Source organism: Apodemus sylvaticus, chromosome 22 (genome assembly GCF_947179515.1).
Source record: "Apodemus sylvaticus chromosome 22, mApoSyl1.1, whole genome shotgun sequence".
Lineage (NCBI taxonomy): Eukaryota > Metazoa > Chordata > Mammalia > Rodentia > Muridae > Apodemus > Apodemus sylvaticus.
In genome coordinates, this window is record NC_067493.1 from 31,150,098 (window position 1) to 31,168,497 (window position 18,400).

Sequence of the window (18,400 nt, forward strand, 5' to 3'; positions counted from 1 at the left end):
AGGGGCCAGTGGTGATCTCTGTGGATTCAAAGAAGAAGGGTAGGGAGGTGGGGGGGGGGGGTCCATGAGAAATAAGTCAGAAGTGAACGAATCCTGAAGGACCTCTTTCTTAGGTGGAAGGGGATCCTTTAAGGCAAGAACTGTAGTGGAAGAGGGGTTGGAGTGTTGAATTTGACCAGGGTTGGACCCAGTTGGGAGGGTCCATAACTAGACTTTCCCAGACTAGAATGTAAGAAATATGATCTGGGTGGGCATGAGGTCCCAGGTTGAAAACCTGCCTCCAGACAGCATGGATAAGGACCAAAACAAAGGAACCCTCAGCTGGCCACCTGATCCCGAACATGGGCCACTGAGAAGAACAGAGAGTGGTCCACTTGGACTTCCTGACATCTACTGAGAGATAATGGCTCCATCTATGGACATCGCCCCAGTGATTTCGGGTTAAAGTCAGAGGAGTTGAAACAGTATGTCCTATGTCTGTCAGAAGTTACACACAAAGGAACAAAAACAGTCAAAACAAAAAGGGAACAAAATGGAAAGACTTCCAGACCACGGTCTCACAACTGGTAATCTCAGACTTTTCGGAGGAGTTTCAGGTCCCCGGAGGGGAGGTTCAGGTACCCAGAGATTATCCCTGGTTATAGCCTTTATTTATTTATTTATTTATTTATTTATTTATTTATTTGGTTTTTTGGATTTTGATTTTTTCAAGACAGGGTTTCTCTGTGTAGCCCTGGCTATCCTGGAACTCACTCTGTAGACCAGGCTGGCCTTGAACTCAGAAATTCACCCCCCCTGCCTCCCAGAATGCTGGGACTATAGGCGTGTGCCACCACTGCCCGGCTGGTCACGGCCTTATAGCATGTCTGCCCACTGCGCTTTGCCAGGTTTAGACATTTGCTAAGTTACTCAGACATTTGCAAACAAAGCAAACAAGGAAAGAATACAAAAAAACAAACAAACAAACAAACAAAAAACAAAAAAAAAAACATGGCATCCAGCAGAGAGAGCAGACAAGCAGACAGCAAACACAACACCTGCTCAAGCGATTCCTCCAGCTTTGAGAAGGGGAGGATTCCTGGCCAATGTACCAAATGTAAGACTCGAAGAGCCTTGCTCAAGAAGACCCCCTCTCAAGGAGACACGGAGGCAGTAATTGATGCAAAACGCAAGATGTTTAATGAGCTGACTAGTTGGCGTCATCCTACCCACGAAGGAGAGGTGACCACGAAGGGACATTATAGGCAGTTTTAGGCTTTTTAGAGGCACAGGTTACATCAGTCAAGCTGAAGTTTAAACCCATTAGCTAACATCTATTAACTATTGATCTTTAGATCTGCCTGGGATTTTCCAGAGGCCATGTGGTTATCAGTTAACACATTCTGTGAGGATTCTTACTCAAGAATGTCCCATGGGTGGAGAATGAATTCGGCCTAGCTTTTACTCCAGTCAGGAGCCAGAAGCTGTAAGGAGGGTGTGGGGCTACAAAGGCTTGTAGGGCATCTTAACTAAGACAATTAGGAAGACTCTGAATTCTTTCCCATGTTGGTCAGATAATTCTTGGAACAAAGAAGGGGTGAGGTCACTGGAGTCTCAGCAATTACTTCTCATTTGTACCTTGAGTTTCAGATCACCAACCCTTTGTCAGTGGTACTTACTTCAAGATGCCCCACCCCCATCCCACGTGAGACACTGAGGCACAGATAGATGCAAAAACAAGAAGGTCGGATTGACCTTCAACTAGTCCCTCAAGGCACATTACTAAGGAGACCCAAAATGGCTATTACAAGCAGTTTTTATACTTTTTAGTGGCACAGATTATATCAGTGAGGTTACAGTTCAAAGTTATTGGTTAAGCATATTGACCTTTAAATCTATTGGCTAGCAAGCATGACATGCATTTGAATTCTATGACTTTCCAGAGAGTCAGGTGACTATCAGTCATTATCATTCTGAGAATTTTCTACTCAAGAATGATCTTGTGGGTAGAGAATGAACCTTGCCTTAGCCTTGACCCCAGGTGGGAGGGGGAAGGTTTAAGGAGGCTGTGGGACTGGAAAAACCCCTCAGAGTCCCTCAGTTCAATGTTAGGTTCTGGTCTCTTTGGGCACCAGATTTTTATATGGTACACAGATAGATGAAAGCAAAATACTCATATACATCTATCAAAAAAATAATAAAAAGGCAAAGCAGAACACCACTGGGGGGTGGGCAGTTACTCTGTTAATATGGGGTGATTCCAGTGGGAATTTCCAGATATTCTAGTAACATAATAACCCCAGTTGTGAGACGTTTCTTTCACATAAAGATTGTGGTGGCTCAAATGCCAGGCTTATGAAGGACAACAGGCACAGATGACAGAGTCAGCTCAGTCAGTCAAGTCATACTCCAGGTGCAGAACAAGAATTAAAAAGAAAAAGGCAATTAGACAGCACTGTAGCATGACCCCAGTCAGTTCTGAGGCTGAAGGCGAAATTATTTGTTCCCAATCTGCTTTTATACCACTTTAATTACATGAAGTAACAAGTAACAATTTATAGGTTAAGGAACAAGAAAGGCAAACACAAATAGTTAAGGAACACGCAAGGGGATAAACAAAGTCCTGTGATTGCTGTTTCTAAGGGCTTATCAGGATGACCAAGATATGTAAGCCTATTTCCCAGTTCTAGCCCAAAGTCACATTCTGGCCTGAAGCCTACTTCTTTGTTCTATCCCAAAATCTTATTCCTGCCTAAACTTACTTCCTTGTCATGGCCCAGGGTCAAATTCTTGCCAAGCGGCCCCAAAAAGCTCTCCATACACAGGCAGGAAGGGTTGGTGCTTCTCAGCCAATAAGGACACCTTCTTCAAGGAAGAAAATGGGACAGACACAACACATTGTCATAATCCTCTCTCTTTACCCACAGGTGTTCTGCTTCATGATGCCTTGGCCTGAGCTCATGTTACAATGGCTCCCACGATCCCATCCTACTACTGAATATGTCTCAGAGTCTATCAACTGGGACTCTCTTCCTCAAGAACTCCCTAACCTGACCAACCTTCTATACTGGCCCCTAACTGGTGGACACAGGGATCACTTTTTGGATTCTACCAGCCCCAGAACCTCCACCTACCACTTGAAGGGTCCTGCCCAGGCCAACTATACTCTGGGAAGTAACCTAGAGGCCATCCTGGTGGCTAGGGATCACTGGGGTAGGCCCAAGGCTCACGGAGGAGATCTCTTTCGGGCACAGCTGCTGGGCCCAGAATTGAGAGCAGGAGTCCCAGGGGAGGTGAAGGATCTGGAGAATGGCACTTACCTCTTGTCCTTCCCCCTGCTCTGGGCTGGCTGGGCCCGGGTGCAAGTGCGGCTGATCCACTCCAGCGAGGCAGTTGGGGTCCTGCAAAGAGTCTGGAGAGGAAAACGAGCCACTGTTGATTTCAGAGGGTATTTCCAAGGAACAGATGGCTCTCAAGAGACTGTCATCTGTAACGTGGACCCCCAGTCAACTGGAGCCAAAGGGCCTACCTGCCAGTACAAGGATGTGGTTTCTGAGGAGATCTGGTTCTGTGCTCAACCCCCTACTTTGCCCTGCAGTGCTCTAGTGGGTCACTCAAGTGGAAGTTATCTGAAGGTGACCACGTCACATGATGAAGCGCTGCTGGCTGGGTAAGAAATCAAGAATCCTGAATGAGTCCCAGTCTTCACCATAGGCATGTATATGTGAGAAGACAACTTGAGGAATTCAGTTCTATCTGTCCACCAAGTGGAGCCCAGGTATTAAACTCAGTCTGTCCTGTTTGGTAGCAAGAGCATGGTCGTGATCATCTTTGTAGTCGTAGTCATCATCACTGTCACCATCATTAATCATTATTTAAAGATTCATACAACCCAAAGTGACCTTGAATTTCTTGTGTGTTAGAGTAACCTTTTAATGGGGCAGAAAAGTCAAGAGTTCAAGGACATCCTTTACCTGAGGTGAATGAACATGAGACCCTGTGTCAAAAAAGCAGGAGTGGAGTAGGAAGAGGTGAGTTGGAGGAGGGTGTTATATTCCCTAGTGAGTGTGTAAGAACAGTAACAAAATATTATTCTTTCTAGACTGTAGTGGCTCCACTTGCTGTGGCGATCCATTTATTATAAAAGAGTGAACACATTATTAAAAAAATGTGACTTTTGTTATTTTAACTATTAGTGAGCTGATAAGACCTTTCCTTGTATATTTGTCCTAACCACTATACCCACCCCATGTAGTGTGCCCACTTTATTGTAGTGACCTAGGATTAGGCAGAGGATAAATCTAATTTTCATCTGGTCAACCTCCCTCAATGCTCACACTCAGTGTTTCTTCAGGAATGTGACTGACCAGAAACTCCCTTCAGGCATACCTCCAATCCTGGTCCTACCAGCAGCCGGGGGGATCATGAGTAACTTGGGTGAGCCAGGCTGGGACATGTTGGGGTGGGGGATGGGTATCTGCTTAGATGGGCTCTGGGCTTTTGTATGCATGTGTGTGTGCTTGCCTGTGTATATCTCTGGGTGTGTATCTGAGACTTGTACATGTATGTGCATACATGTGTGTCTGTGTGTGTCTCACTGTGGGAATCTGTGTGTCTCTGTTCTCTGTGTGTATTCATGTGTAGGGGTGTCAGGGTTTCTTTCTCTCTTTGTCTGTGTACTTGGGCAAGTGTGTGTGTAATGTATGTGACTGTGCATTTGTGATTGTGTGTCTATGTGCATCTGGGTGTGTGGTGTATGGGTATGTGTGTAACTGTGAATCTATGCCTGTATCTATCTTTGACTCTCTGTCTCTTTGTCTCTGTCTTTCTCTCTCTCTCTATGTGTGTGTATATGTGTATATATATATATATATATATGTGTGTGTGTGTGTGTGTGTGTGTGTGTGTGTTGTGTTGTGTTATGTTTGTTTGTGTGCATGGGGCCTGTATCTCTGTATTTGTGTGGTATATGGGTGGTGTTTACTTTCCTGTGCAGAAGTATACGATACAAGTCTGATGTCAGGATATTCTCCCCACTTGCTCGGTATCTTATTTTATTTTACTTTGTGTTACATTATGTGCAGGGAAAGCAGTTTCAACTGGCAGCGATTTGCTATCTGAGAGTGATCAAAACAGGAAAAATTGGGGACCTGCCAGCTCGAGGGTAGCTGGTTAGATTGTGTGCAGGACTCAAGCAGGAAGGAACAGCTAATTCTGCTCTTTCCAGCCACAGCCGGAAAGCATGGGAGGGCCAGTGTCCACATTATTGCCTGGAGAGGTTCCAAACACAGTGTTTGCATAGTGGCTTACCTGTGTCTCAAGGCCTTGACTAGCCAGGCACTCTCTGGATGATCCCTCAGAAAGGAAGGAGCTGAAGGCATTGATGCCTCCCTCAGAGAAGGAAGGGAGCCTGGATTCATCCTATTCCCAACCCAAAGGTGAACCTGAGGTGGGGGAAAAGGGGGATCTATAGCAGACACCCCAACAGCAGACAGAGCTGGAATGAGGGTCCTTGACAGTCCACATGAACCCACTCCACACACACGTAATCAGAAAGAAATCTGTGTAGAAAATCTGCTCAGCCACTAAAGGACATTGGGCACAGAGTGGAATGTACCAGTTCCTTCATGCTGTCCCTGAATAAACATGATACAATGTACCTAGAGGAGGCCATGTTGGGTCTAGAGCCTCAGGCACAAGGATCTAAGTATTCAGCCCTGTGACTTGGGATGCCTGTGTCCAGCCACTCAGAACGCCCAGGCTAGAGTTCAACTGCCCTGACCCCTAGCACCGCTAAGCCCCAAATGTACGGTCACTCGGGGAAGTACTTGAGTTGTTTCCACACGTGGGTGACCACTCCTACCAGGAAAGGGTCATCTATGGCCACAGCTGTCAGCCCCAGGATGGAGGAAGGGCTCCAGGAGCCACACCAACTCTGGAACAGCAAACACTGGAACACATAAAGGTCGTTTTTGGTTTAGAAAACAAAGTCTCTCCCTGAGTCTGGTGTTTGCTGTCTAGCTCAGCTGCCTGGTCAGTGATGCTCTAGGTTTTTCCATCTCTACCTTCCCAAGTGCTGGGGTTCAGGCATACCACATCCTGCTTTTGCACATGTCCTAGGGGTCAAACATAAGTCCTCACCATTGCACAATCTACTGAGCAATCTCTCCAGCCCTCAGATGGGATTTATTCCAGGTCTGTAGCCTTTGTCCTACCAGGGAAGTGTGGTACAGTGGTTAGTAGTGGGGCTGTAACAGCACACTTCCTGAGTTCAAATGCTCTCCCTGCCTTTTATTGTTCTTTGTAAAAGCACTCCTCTATAGGCTGGGGAATAGTATTCACACACAGATGGCCTACACACCTGCATGTATACTAACAAAAAGAAGGAAAGAAAGAGCACCAGGGGTAAATCCAGCAGTGAGGTGCATACCTACTTTCTTGGCACTCTGGAAAAAGAGGATCACAAGTTCGAGTCTAGCCTCACCTGATACTGAATTCAAACTCAGGGTCAAAGCCAGGGCCTCGTGAAGGCTAGGCGAGCATGCTCGTAGCTCCACTGCATAGACAAACCCTGGCCGCTCTGTGTTTCCATCCTTGACAGCAGTAGCTGTCCTTGTCGCCCTTTGGTCACCCCTGTGTTGAAGGGGCCTTTTCGGGGTTCTGGCTTTGATTTTGGAGGATGAGGCTGCACAACATCCATGGGAATTGTCTCCGTGGCTCACCCTGTTTCCTGGCTCTATGCCCTTTTGACTCCCTTATCCTTTTCTTGGTGTGTGGTGGTGACAGCAGGGCTTGGCGCTGTGTGCCAGACTGCAGCCCTCCACAGCCTTGCCCCGGGTGTGGTCTGCAGCGTCTCTTCTGCACACTGCTTCCAACTGCAGTTCAGAGAGAGCTTTAGTTGTTGTTGTTCAACTGGGTTTCTTGTTGTTTTCTTGCCTCAGACAGGGCCTAGCTATGCAGCACTAGCTGGCCTGGAACATTCTGTGTGTAGCAGGCTGGTCTCAGATGCTTCAGAGAGATCCGCTGGCTTCTGCCTGATGAGCGCTGGTATTCAAGGCTTGGGCCATCCCAGCTGGTGCTTGCCTTTTCTTTGAAATAGTGTCTTGGCTGACACAGGGCAGCCTTGAAACTGCTGTGTAGCCAAGGATACCAGGCATAGCACAGCAAAAGTGTGCCGCTCAGGGGGCAAATTGCAGAAATAGTTTCTCTCCACCACCCCCTGAGTCTCAGGATCAAACTCAGGCCATCAAGCTTGGCGATGGAGACATCTTAATGACCTTTGGACATTACTTATGTGTGTGTGGTTATGTATGTGTATATGTACGGGTGAGGGTGTACACGTGACGTGTGTGTATGAGGTCAGAGGGTAGCTGGGTGGAGTCAGTTCTCACCTTCCACCTGTGAATGGGTCCTAGAGAATTGAACTCTGGTGGACACCAGGCTTGCAAAGCACATGCCTGGACTCAATGATCCATCTAATGGGCACAACCTCAAATTTGTAATCCCTTTGCCTCCCCCTCCTGAGTTACAGGCCAGAAGCTGACACAACTGGTTGTTTCAGTGCTGAGACTTGAACCTAGAGAATCAAATATAACAGGTAAGCATTCTACAACTCAGAGCATCCTCAGAAGTTCATGGTCCTTGTCTCCACTTGTTTGTTTGTTTTGAGACTAGGTCTATGTAGCCTTGGCTGGTCTGGAATGTGCTAGGTAGACCAGGGTGGCCCTGCATTCATAAGCCTCTACCCAGGGCAGCCATTCTGTTATACCTTTTCACTATCTATCTGTTGAGCTCTCTACCTGAGCCACAGACTTTTAATAATTAATTCCTGTGCTAAGCAGGTAATAGTTGTCACTCCACTCTTACTCTAGAGTCAGTGACTACTTCCCTATCCTAGTTCAACTTAAAACCATCTAAAACCAATGAAATAAACTATCTTTATTCTAACTTAACACAGTTGATTCACCCTTCCATCTGTACCCGCTTATAAACAGCTAGTAAAAGCAGGATTTAAACCCAGATTTCTGGTGGCACCCACACTAGAATTTGAGTATCCTGTTAAGAACTATTTTTCCCACTAGGGGTCCTCAGTATTCTCAGTCTTTGTTTTGGCTGGTCCTGCTTGAGTCACGTGACCTGATTTTGGCACTCTAGTTACTCACTTAATAACACAAAACAAACAAACAAACAAACAAGCAAAAAACAAAACTCTTAATTTGTAGACTAATAATCTCGGTTTCTAATGAAAATATGCTCCATGTTCGTTCACAAAATGTAGTGGGAATAGACTAAAACTGAGTAGCGCCCCGCCAGGCCTCTGCTCTGAGTCCCGATGAGTCCCTTTCCTGCCCAGCTCCCACTCCTTCCAAGTATCTGGCAAATCATGGTCCTTAAATTTTCATAGTTTATATTTATATAAATATATAAATATATTATACGTTTATACATAATATATTTATCTATATTTATGTATATGAAACTCTCAATTACATAATGCCAAATTACAATAATAAAGTTATATCCCAATATTTCTAACCTCTCAGCACACCAGAAACACATCTGATGTCATCTGGATCTGCGAGTCTCCTTCTCGGCTCCCTTGTCAGTTGCCAGGCTCCCTCTCTCTCCGCCCCTCCTTCTCTTAGCTCCTCCTCCTCCTCTCTCCCCTCCAATCACTGGCCTCTCGTTGCCTCTTTCTCTCTCTTTCTCTCTCTCTCTCTCTCTCTCTGCCCCTTCTCTAAGCTCCTCCTCCTCTTGCCCCTCCAATCAGTGGCCTCTCATTGCCTCAGTGTGAATGGATAGGAAGTATCTTGCATCAATTGTTCTTGATCATGGTAAATTACTTAATTAACACTCTAGGTCCTCAGTGTCCCCATGTATAAGTGGAAACATGGACAGTGCTACCCCTGAGTATGGAGAAGCACATATGGAGTCTCAGCACTCTAGAGGTGAAAGCAAGAGGATTAGAATGTTTTCTTAGTTAGGATGTCATTACTGGGAAGAGACACCGTGACCAAGGAAACTCATATATTCAACACTGATTGGCGCTGGCTTACAGTTTCAGAGGTTCAGTCCATTATCATCAAGGTGGGAAGCTTGGAAGGAAGCAGATGGTAGACATGGTGCTAGAATAGGAGCCTTGAGTTCTACATCTTGATCTGAAGGCAGCCAGAAGAAGGCTTTCTTCCGTAGGCAGCCAGGAGAAGACTGGAATTCTACATTGGGCAGAGCATAAACCTAGGAGACATCAAAGCCCACCCACACATTGACACCCTCCCTCCAACAAGGAAACACCTACCCCAACAAGGTCACATCTCCTAGTAGTGCCATTCCCTGTGGGCTAAGCATTCAATCGCAAGAGTCTATGGGGGCCAAACTTATTCAAACCACCAAAGATATCAAGGCCTATATCAACTATGTAGGAATTTAAGGCTGTCATGGGCCACATAAAACACTCATGTGCACACACACCACACACACAAATAAATGTAAAAATAATTTATTTGCAAAAAATGTAAGGAAGGTGACTTTTATAAGGTATGAGTTTATTTTGCTTTTTGTTTGTTTGGTTGTTTGGTTGGTTTTTTGCATCTACTCGCTTCTTCTCTCCCCTGTAGCCTTGCCCTCAAGGCCCCCATGCCGCCCTGGTCACCTGTCCCCAAAACCCTCTGGCTTCTACCACCAAGACAGATGGCACTCAACATTCTGTTCTAGCCGCTCTTTCCCCACTGTGGACAGCATCCTGAACTGCCTGGCTGGCCGCATTGTCTACATGATGGGGGATTCCACACTTCGGCAGTGGTGGGAGTATCTGCGAGACACAGTGCCCTGTGAGTGACCCTGAGGGGAGAGGAGGGGCAGTGAGGACTCCTGATGGAGAGGCCTGACAGAGATTGCCTTGAGGGGGACTCCCTCCCTTAGCAGAAAGGTGGTGCAGGTTGCTGGCTTTCTGAAGGGCAGTGAGTGAAGGAGTAGGGTGTTTGCTTGGTTTTATGAGATAAGATCACACTATGTAGTGCTTGTTGGCCCAGAACTCAGTATGGTGATCAAGCTGGCCTCAAAGGCACAAGGTCTACCAGCCTGTGTGTCCTGATTCCTAGGCTTAAGAGCAAATCCAAGCTGGAGGTGAGTTTTAAGAACAGTGTGTCACATGTGCATGTGTGTGAATGAAGGAAATCTCACGTCACTCAGGTTGGCCTGGAGCTCTATTCATAGCCAAGGTTGATCATGAAGCTCTGATCCCCCTGTCTCTACCTCCAATGTGATTAAAGGATGTGGCATATGCTACCACATCCTGTTGGTGTAATGTTGGGTGTATTTGGGATATAACTCGTGGTGTGGCAGGCAAGACCTCTATTAAAGTATCCACAGCCTCAGCCCGAAAGAATGAAGTCATTCAGGAGGTTGCCTTTCCTGTTTAGTTAAGAGAGCTCACGAAAATAGCTAAAGGACAGTGTAACAAACCTTCAAACAATGCAATATGGAATGATAGCAAAAGCATCATTGCTGTGTTTCTAAATATAATCTGTAGCCATCATCTCCCATATGTGTGTGTGCATGTGTGCATGTATGCATATGTGTATATGTGTGTTTTCTGTTGTGGAGGACAGAAAACAACTGCTTTCTTTTCTTTTCTTTTCCTTTCTTTTCTTTCTCTCTCTCTCTCTCTCTCTCTCTCTCTCTCTCTCTCTCTCTCTCTCTCTCTCATTTCTTTGTTTGCTTTTTTGAGGAAAGGTTTATCTGTGTAACCCTAGCTGTCCTGGAACTAACTCTGTAGACCAGGCTGGCCTTGAACTCAGAAATCTACCTTCCTCTGCCTCCCAAGTGCTGGAATTAAACGTGTGCACCACCACTGCCCAGCCAAAAAACAATTTCTGATGTCACTCTTAGATACAGTCTACTATGTTTTATTTTATTATTTTCAGTGTGTGTGCTTGTGCATATGTATTGTGTGTGCATGCATGTGTGTGTGCACATGTATGTAGTATGTGTAGGTTGTACACATGTCATGGCACATGTGTGGAGTTCACAGGACAACTTTCAGAAGTCAGTTTTCTCCTTCCTGGGATGAAGCTCAGGTCGTCAAGCCTGCACCACAAGGCTTTTTCCTAATGAGTCATCCCACTAGCCCTACGACTCTAGGCAAGCATTCCACATGCTAAGATCCATCCCCTGACACATTATGTGTGATCAAGGAAAAATACTTAACATTCTAGGATCTCAGCATCCCTATCTATAGTGGAGAGATGAATACTACTTCAACTTGAATATAGTAGTGTACTCCTATGGTTGTAGCACTCTGGAGATAAGTCTCAGGTAGGACTTTACTGCTGTGAACAGACACCATGACCAAGGTAACTCTTACATGGATTTAATTGGGGCTGGTTTATAGGTTCAGAAGTTAGTTCATTATCATCAAGGTGGAGCCTGGCAGCATCTGGGTAGGCATAGTACAGGAGGAGCTGAGAGTTCTCCATCTTCATCTTTTTGCCTGCTAGGAGAAGACTGGCTTCCAGGCAGCTGGGACAAAGATCTTAAAGTCCATGCCCACAGTGACACACTTCCTACAACTAGGCCACACCTACTATATGACAAGGCCACACCTATAAATAGTGCCACTTCCTGAGCCAAATGTATTTGAACCACCACAAGACTAGAAGATTAGGAATTCAAGGTCAACCATTCTCAGCTACAAAGAAGGTTAAAATCTAGCATGAGTCACATAGGGATCTTTCAGATAGTTATGTGTGATGCATATTGTGCATACACTATATAAAAACACATGTATGTGTTATGTAGATATACACATAGACATTCATCTATCTATATCTGTGTATACTTGTGTGTGTGTGTGTGTGTGTGTGTGTGTGTGTGCATATTGGGTATAGAATTACATACCTTTAATCCCAACACTTGGAAGCAGAGGCAAGCAGATCTGTGACGTCAAGGAAAGCCTTGTCTACATGGTGAAGTGCAGGTTAGACTAAGGCAATATAGTGAGATTAGTTGACCGAAAATAAATAAATAAATGAATGAATAAATAAACAATAAGGGAAATGTATATGTGCACAAGAAAATAATAAACAATCCAATGTTAATTCAAAGTGTGTGTGTGTGTGTGTGTGTGTGTGTGTGTGTATGTGTGTGTACAGTCACGTACTATAGAGTGTGAAATCAGTGGACCATGAGTGAGAGCTCATTCTCTCCTTCACCATATGAATTTCAGGGGATTAAATTCAAGTTATGAGTGCTGGCAGCAAGAGCCCTTCCTGCCTGAGCCATCCTGCTTGGTTCCCTAAGTTAAAACCTTCTTTCTCCTCCTCCCAACAGCCCTGAAGCCAGTTGATCTACATGTCACTTATCAGGTAGGTCCCCTGATGGCCGTGGAGACAACTCAGGGGACAGTGCTGCACTGGAGGGCCCACAGCTGGCCCCTGCGTTCTCACCGCACCCCAGTGTCCTCCCTGCACTCTGTGGCCAGAGAACTACACGGCCTGGTTGGGGGACCCTACACGGTGGTGGTGCTGGGCATAGGAGCCCACTTTACCACATTCCCTCCCTTCATCTTTGCCCGAAGGCTGGCAGGGATCCGGGCAGCTGTGAAGGCCCTGCTGGACCGGGAACCCAGAACTCTGGTTGTCATCAAACTGGCCAATACTGGCTACAAATCTGTGTATGGCAGTGACTGGCTCACACTGCAGGTGAACCGCTTGCTCCGCGCTGCCTTCGCTGGTCTCCGAGTGGCCTTTGTGGATGCGTGGGAAATGACCTCCAGCCTGGATGTGCCAGACAACATCCACCCAAGGGAGCTTATTGTCCGCAACGAAGTGGAATTATTTCTGTCCTTCGTCTGTCCCACCTGAGTGCTCCTGAGGGATCTGAGGCTGAATGGATGGATGGAGAGCCTGGGTGTGGTCACCAAAAAAAAAAAAAATGGACTCCTAATGACCGAAAACTGAAGCTACCCCTGGCTGCCCAACTATGACACTTTGGTTCCATCCTTTATACATCTCTCTATGCACCACATGCAAAAATCTAGTTTTATACAAGGGAGGCCATGTTTTGCATAGTTTTCTCTTTTTGAATGTAAGGGGTTGTGTGAAGTATATGTACACATATATGTACAGATGCTCTCCATGTGTGCACACAGAGGCCAGAGGACAGCTTAGGTTTTCTGTTATATCAAGGAAATCCTGTTTAACATGACTCAGTAGCTGGTTTTACTTTAATATTGTGGAGTCTGTCACTAGGCAGATTATTTTAGGCATTTTTAAGTCCAGTATAATTTGGGACACAGGGAAGGGGTGGATTTTCCTAGTGTAACAGATTCCCATGTGTACAAGGAGGCATAATACATCTTAGAGACCTTCCTTTGTATTCCAATAACTATTCCTGGGATAGAAAATAAAAGAACCATTGTGACTGCAAATATTACCGGGCCCAGTAAGTGCAAGGATTCATCACAATTTAGGGAAGAGTTCTTTAATTTTATTGACCAAGTGCAAAGATTTACTGTTAAAATGAGTGTAATGTGGCCTATCCTGCATAAGACTTTATACCATGCAGGATGGGCAGTATGAATAGCGCACCCACAAAAAGGTCCATCCCAAAGGCTGATGTTTATGAAAGGGAAGGGTATGGTTAGAGAAGGGATTTCTATAAGAAGAGGTTCATCAAAGCATAAACCATGTGATAGAAAAACACCATTGAGAGAAATATCAGGGAAGCCCTGTGGATACAAGTGTGGTTCTTAGTGCACATGCTCATGAGTAACCAAAGTGCCCAAGAGGAAGGAGATGGCTGTCCTGTGACACAAAAAGACTGTTCTTGCTACTGTCATGTGACCAATGAAGCCGTAAGTTATCATCTAAACCATCAGCAGCAGATATCACTATTCTAGGTACAATAATGTCAACTTCAGTAAGAAATACTTCAGATAAACTCTTTCCATCTTCATACAAGTAAAATATCTACGATCAGAGCTTTCTAAAGAATACTTCATGATGCTTAAATCTGGATTATTGCTTTTCTACTGATCTTGTACGGTCCAAACCGTCTTAACTTACCAGACCCCCTGAGTGAACCACGCAGAGATGGAATCGATGCAAAACGCATGAGGAATTTTTATTAAAACCAGCATGTTGGGGCTGCTCTGCACATGAACAGAGAACGACCCTGCGTCTTGTGCTGCGCGGGCTTTATACCCTCCTCAGGACCACCACCATTAAGCACAGTGTGATTGACAGAACAGTGCTATATTCAAACTAATTGGTTGTTAGGTGATGAGGTAGGTGGGCAACAGTCAGTCCTTCGGAATGAGTCCCCATCTTTAGGTCGGCCTCCCTCCCCCTTGTGGTCTGAGGAATGCAACCCAGCCTCTGACCTTTTTAAGGTTCCTGAGTTAACTCTTTCATTCCCCCCTTTTCTTTGTGCATGCTTCAGTCCTGAAGCAATTGCTGGTATTCTGATCTCTAATAAGACCAGAGTGGAAGTCCTGGTGGCGGCCCCAGACATCTCTAACCCCATCAGTGAGTGCCATAACAGGTTTGGTGAATGGACACATGGTAGGGGAAGGAACCAGAATCCAAGGGTACCACCAGGCAGTTATGATCAAGGTCAAGCAATCTTGAGGTTGAGCAGATTGTCTATCTTTTGTACCATCCAGTGGGGGGTCTGGAGAGTGGGCATCTGCAGGTTTCACATGAGAACCATACACCCAGGTCACAGTACTGTCCACCTTGAGGCCTGTGGGAGTGGCTAGCAGCGCCAGGAAGGGTTTATTTCATTAGGGTTCCAGTGACTGTTCTTGAAGCCTTCTTACACAGTTCCAGTCACCAGTCTGGAAGTAGTGAGGAGTCCCTGGCATGCCTGGATCATTTAAGGCAGACAGTTTGAGCCAAATCTCAGGTTGTGGGACACCTCCTGGGAGGGCCCAGTGGACACCAAAGGAGTTGGAGTATCAAAGAGGGTCTCAAGGGGTGGGGGTGAGGTTAAAATGGCAGGGGCTGTTCAGAAACAAGGGGAGAGCCACCACACAGCCTGAGCCAGTCTCCAAGGTCAATTTAGTTAAGGTCGTTCATAGGGCTTTGTTTATTTTCTCTATCTGTTTTGAGCTCTAGGGACAGTACGTCCAATAATGTTTCCAATTAGTCCCCAACATCTCTGTCAGTTTTTGACTTACCTTAGAAACAAAATCAGGACCATCATCTGATCCAATTACCTTGGGTACTCTGAAACTCGGGAAAATTTCTTCTAATCACGGCAGCTGTTTCCTGTTTGCTGGGGAAAGTCTCAACCCATCTAGAGAAAGTACCTACAAACACTAGAAGGTATTTGTAATCATATTCTCCTACCTTAGCTTTTATAAAATCTCTCAATACACTCTAGGCTGTTCTCCTTTGGGTCTTTTGCCCTGTTTACTCTTTGCTGCGTAAGCATTCACTTGCTGGCACACCTTACACTGTTTTATCATCTCTCTGGCCCCAAACCTGAGTCATAAACTTTAGCTCGCTTATCTGCCTGAACAAGGTTTTTAATCTCCTAAATGAGTCCATCTGTACATTTGGCCTAGTGAGTCTTTGGCTTACTCTCTGGGGAGTATAGTTCTCCCTTCTTGTGTGCACCTTCTCTTGGGAATAGTTGGTAGGGTGGCTAGCAATCTCAGTCCTTTTTCTTCAGCATATTTCAAGTGAGGCTATCTCTTATTTTAGTCCCATTTCCCAGTGGGTGTCTCTTGCAGACCCATAACCAGTATAGGCTCCTGCATATCCACTCCTGGATCCACTTGCTCTGCCTGGTTATTGCCCACTGAGTCTTTTCCCTTCTGACGTCCTGGGCAGTGAATAATATAGTTGCTGGCTTCATTAGGACATCTAAGACGTTCAATATATCCCTGTGGACGTGGGCTGGGGCAAAGGCATACCTGCTATCCGTGTGGATGTTAATTTTCTTGTTGGCTCCAAGTCTTGGTGAGGGCAATTAGCTTTACTTTCTGCGTTGACGTGCCAGGGGGTAAAGATTCCTCTACCCAGATGACATGTGTGCTGTCCACCATAGCAGCACCTGCTTATCTCTGTCCATCATGGAGAAAACTGTTCCTGTCTGTAGTGACTTTCAGCAGGGGTCAGTCTCTCTTTTTGGGCCAGTTAGCTGCAGCCCATTGGGCAGGAAGTGTATCTGGTCCCCCATTTTGGAGAGTATGTCTTGCTCCAACAGAGGGTAGGGACCGTCTGGGGTGACCCTAAGTGAATGAGCTACCCAGCCCATCCCTGGGTCCACTGTTCTTCGGGTAGTCCATGAATATGTTTTTGGTGCCAATAGCTTCTTGGACCCAAGATCTTTTCTTGGAAACAGGGCCATTGGCTTGGAGGACGGAGAGTTGAGCCCCTGTGTCCTCCAAGAACTGAGTGGGGTTTTCTTCCACTCTCAGAGTTATCCTGGGTTGGGGGAGGTGATAAGAACCCCATCTCCCCATCTCACTGTCTTCACTCAGGACTAACACCTTTGCCATTTGGGGACACTTTTCCCAAGGCCTGGGAATTCCTGTTCCCAGCTTCTATTTGTTAGAGCACACTCTAGCTCAGTGGCCTCGCTCCTTGCAGTATGCACACTGGTCCTTTTCTGTCTCTCTTCCCTGCTTTTTCTAAGAATTATATCCAGGATTCTCTGTAGCTTCCTTCTCTGTCATTTTCTTCTTTCTTTTTTCTCTGTTTCTTCTCCTTTCCTGTCTGTCTGTCTCAACAACCGGCGCTAAATCCCTCTACAGACTTTCTCAACAACCTGCACTAAATCCCTCTAGCCTCTGAAGCTTTTTTTTTCTGGTATCTCTACTAGCCTGGTCTATAAAAGTCATTGTCACAGTAGCTTTATATTCCTTGCCCCTAGGGTCATAGGGTGTATATTGGCAGAATGCCTCTATGAGCTGCTCTAGAAAGGCTGCAGGTGACTCATCTGGTCCCTGTTTAACCTCACATACCTTGGTCCAGTTTGTGGGCTGCCATGCCCTTGAGTCCTGCCAATGGAGTCTGGTGGTAGACCTTCACGTGCCCCTTACCTTTTGTCATACTAAAGTCGCAGTCAGGTCTAGTCAGGGAATGCCCTCTATTCACAACAGTCTAGTCAATCAATGGCACCCCTGAGTCTGAGGAGGTATTCTTTTTGGCTTCCTGTATTACAAATAAAACTGTGTCAAAGAGATTAATCAGTCTCTTGGGAAATATGCCCTCACTGAGAGAGCCACCGTGGTTTCCGAGAAGGTGGTCTCAGGTCTCCTCTTGCTCTGCTCATGTGGTCCTCTCTAAATATAAATTGAGCATAACTATTACCATTTTGTAAATTATAAACTATAAGATAGACTTATCACCCAGTCTATCAGCTCTGTTAATAAAACAGAACCTTTGCCATCTGTACTATCTTAAAAGACTGTAAGAATTAACACCTGACTCATGTCTTGGCTATAAATTTTATGTCATCTGAAAACCATCTATTTAAATATATATCAGCTTTCTCAAAATTAAACAGCTTGGGCTGCCTATGAGACTAACAGTCTTCAACCCCATCAGAATCCTAGGGTGAACAATATTAACTGAAAATATATAAGAAGCTTAACATAGCGTCTAAGACTTAGCCAAACAATAGAGACTGCTGAACACCTGGACAGTTTATACTTCAAAATGTTGGGGCATTGGTCTTCAGCCTTCTGGCACAAGAACATCTGACAAACTTAAAGAATCAGGAATTATTAAGGACTAGCCATTCTGTCTTGGCAGAAGTCAAGCTGTCCAACCAGTAAAAGCATCCTTTTTCTGGACAGAGTTTGTCTGTAGATGAAGAGAGGCAATCTTTGCATTGTGGCTGTCTCACCACAACAGAGGCAGTTCTATATATGCTCAGTTTCTTCTTTAAATCCAAGAAATGGAAGCTGTCAGGAGCAGAGCAGTCTCTATAACATGTGAAATAAATAACATTAAATGTCACATTCTGTGGATTTCTGACATTTTTGAAAACCAAATATCTATGCAAAGTAATGTGGACTGTTGTCTGTTAACTATCTTCAGCTATTTCTGATTAAAACCTAGAAAACACCCTAACAATAAACTCAAAGCCTTATGTTTTCATTTGTCCATAAGCTCACAGGCTTAAACATCTCAGATTTGTATGATTACAGCAAAGAAGGACTTGGTCTAAATCCTCTTTTCAAATTTTTAGTATTTATACCACTGAAAACCTTGATTTTGTACCAAAATAAATTCTGTACCAAATAAGAACTTATGCCTTGAACTTAATTACAATTATAAAGATTTTTAGCAAATGAAATTATGTCTATATAATCAATCTTATTTTCTCTCTGTTTCAAATCTGACCATTTCTATATTCTCTAGAAAGTCAACTTAAAAGTAATAACAATCCTCTCTGGCTCCAA

General features: G+C 45.1%; 1 protein-coding gene and 1 long non-coding RNA gene across 3 annotated transcripts in view; one reads left to right on the plus strand and one right to left on the minus strand.

The window, feature by feature from the left end:
* The window catches only part of LOC127672850 (NXPE family member 3-like), a 35,248-nt gene extending 17,173 nt beyond the window's left edge, over positions 1–18,075 (plus strand). The window contains exons 2-6 of one of the 2 annotated variants that reach the window (XM_052168243.1): positions 2,907–3,649; positions 4,334–4,416; positions 7,505–7,576; positions 9,597–9,809; positions 12,310–18,075. In XM_052168243.1, the coding sequence (XP_052024203.1) occupies positions 2,907–3,649; positions 4,334–4,416; positions 7,505–7,576; positions 9,597–9,809; positions 12,310–12,842 (1,644 nt within the window). In that variant the 3' untranslated portion in view covers positions 12,843–18,075. The remainder of the gene's footprint in view (positions 1–2,906; positions 3,650–4,333; positions 4,417–7,504; positions 7,577–9,596; positions 9,810–12,309) is intronic. The other variant, XM_052168244.1, reaches the window with a different exon arrangement.
* The window catches only part of LOC127672852 (uncharacterized), a 61,414-nt gene continuing 55,664 nt past the window's right edge, over positions 12,651–18,400 (minus strand). The window contains exon 3 of the long non-coding RNA XR_007975032.1: positions 12,651–12,748. This is a non-coding gene — a long non-coding RNA (uncharacterized LOC127672852). The remainder of the gene's footprint in view (positions 12,749–18,400) is intronic.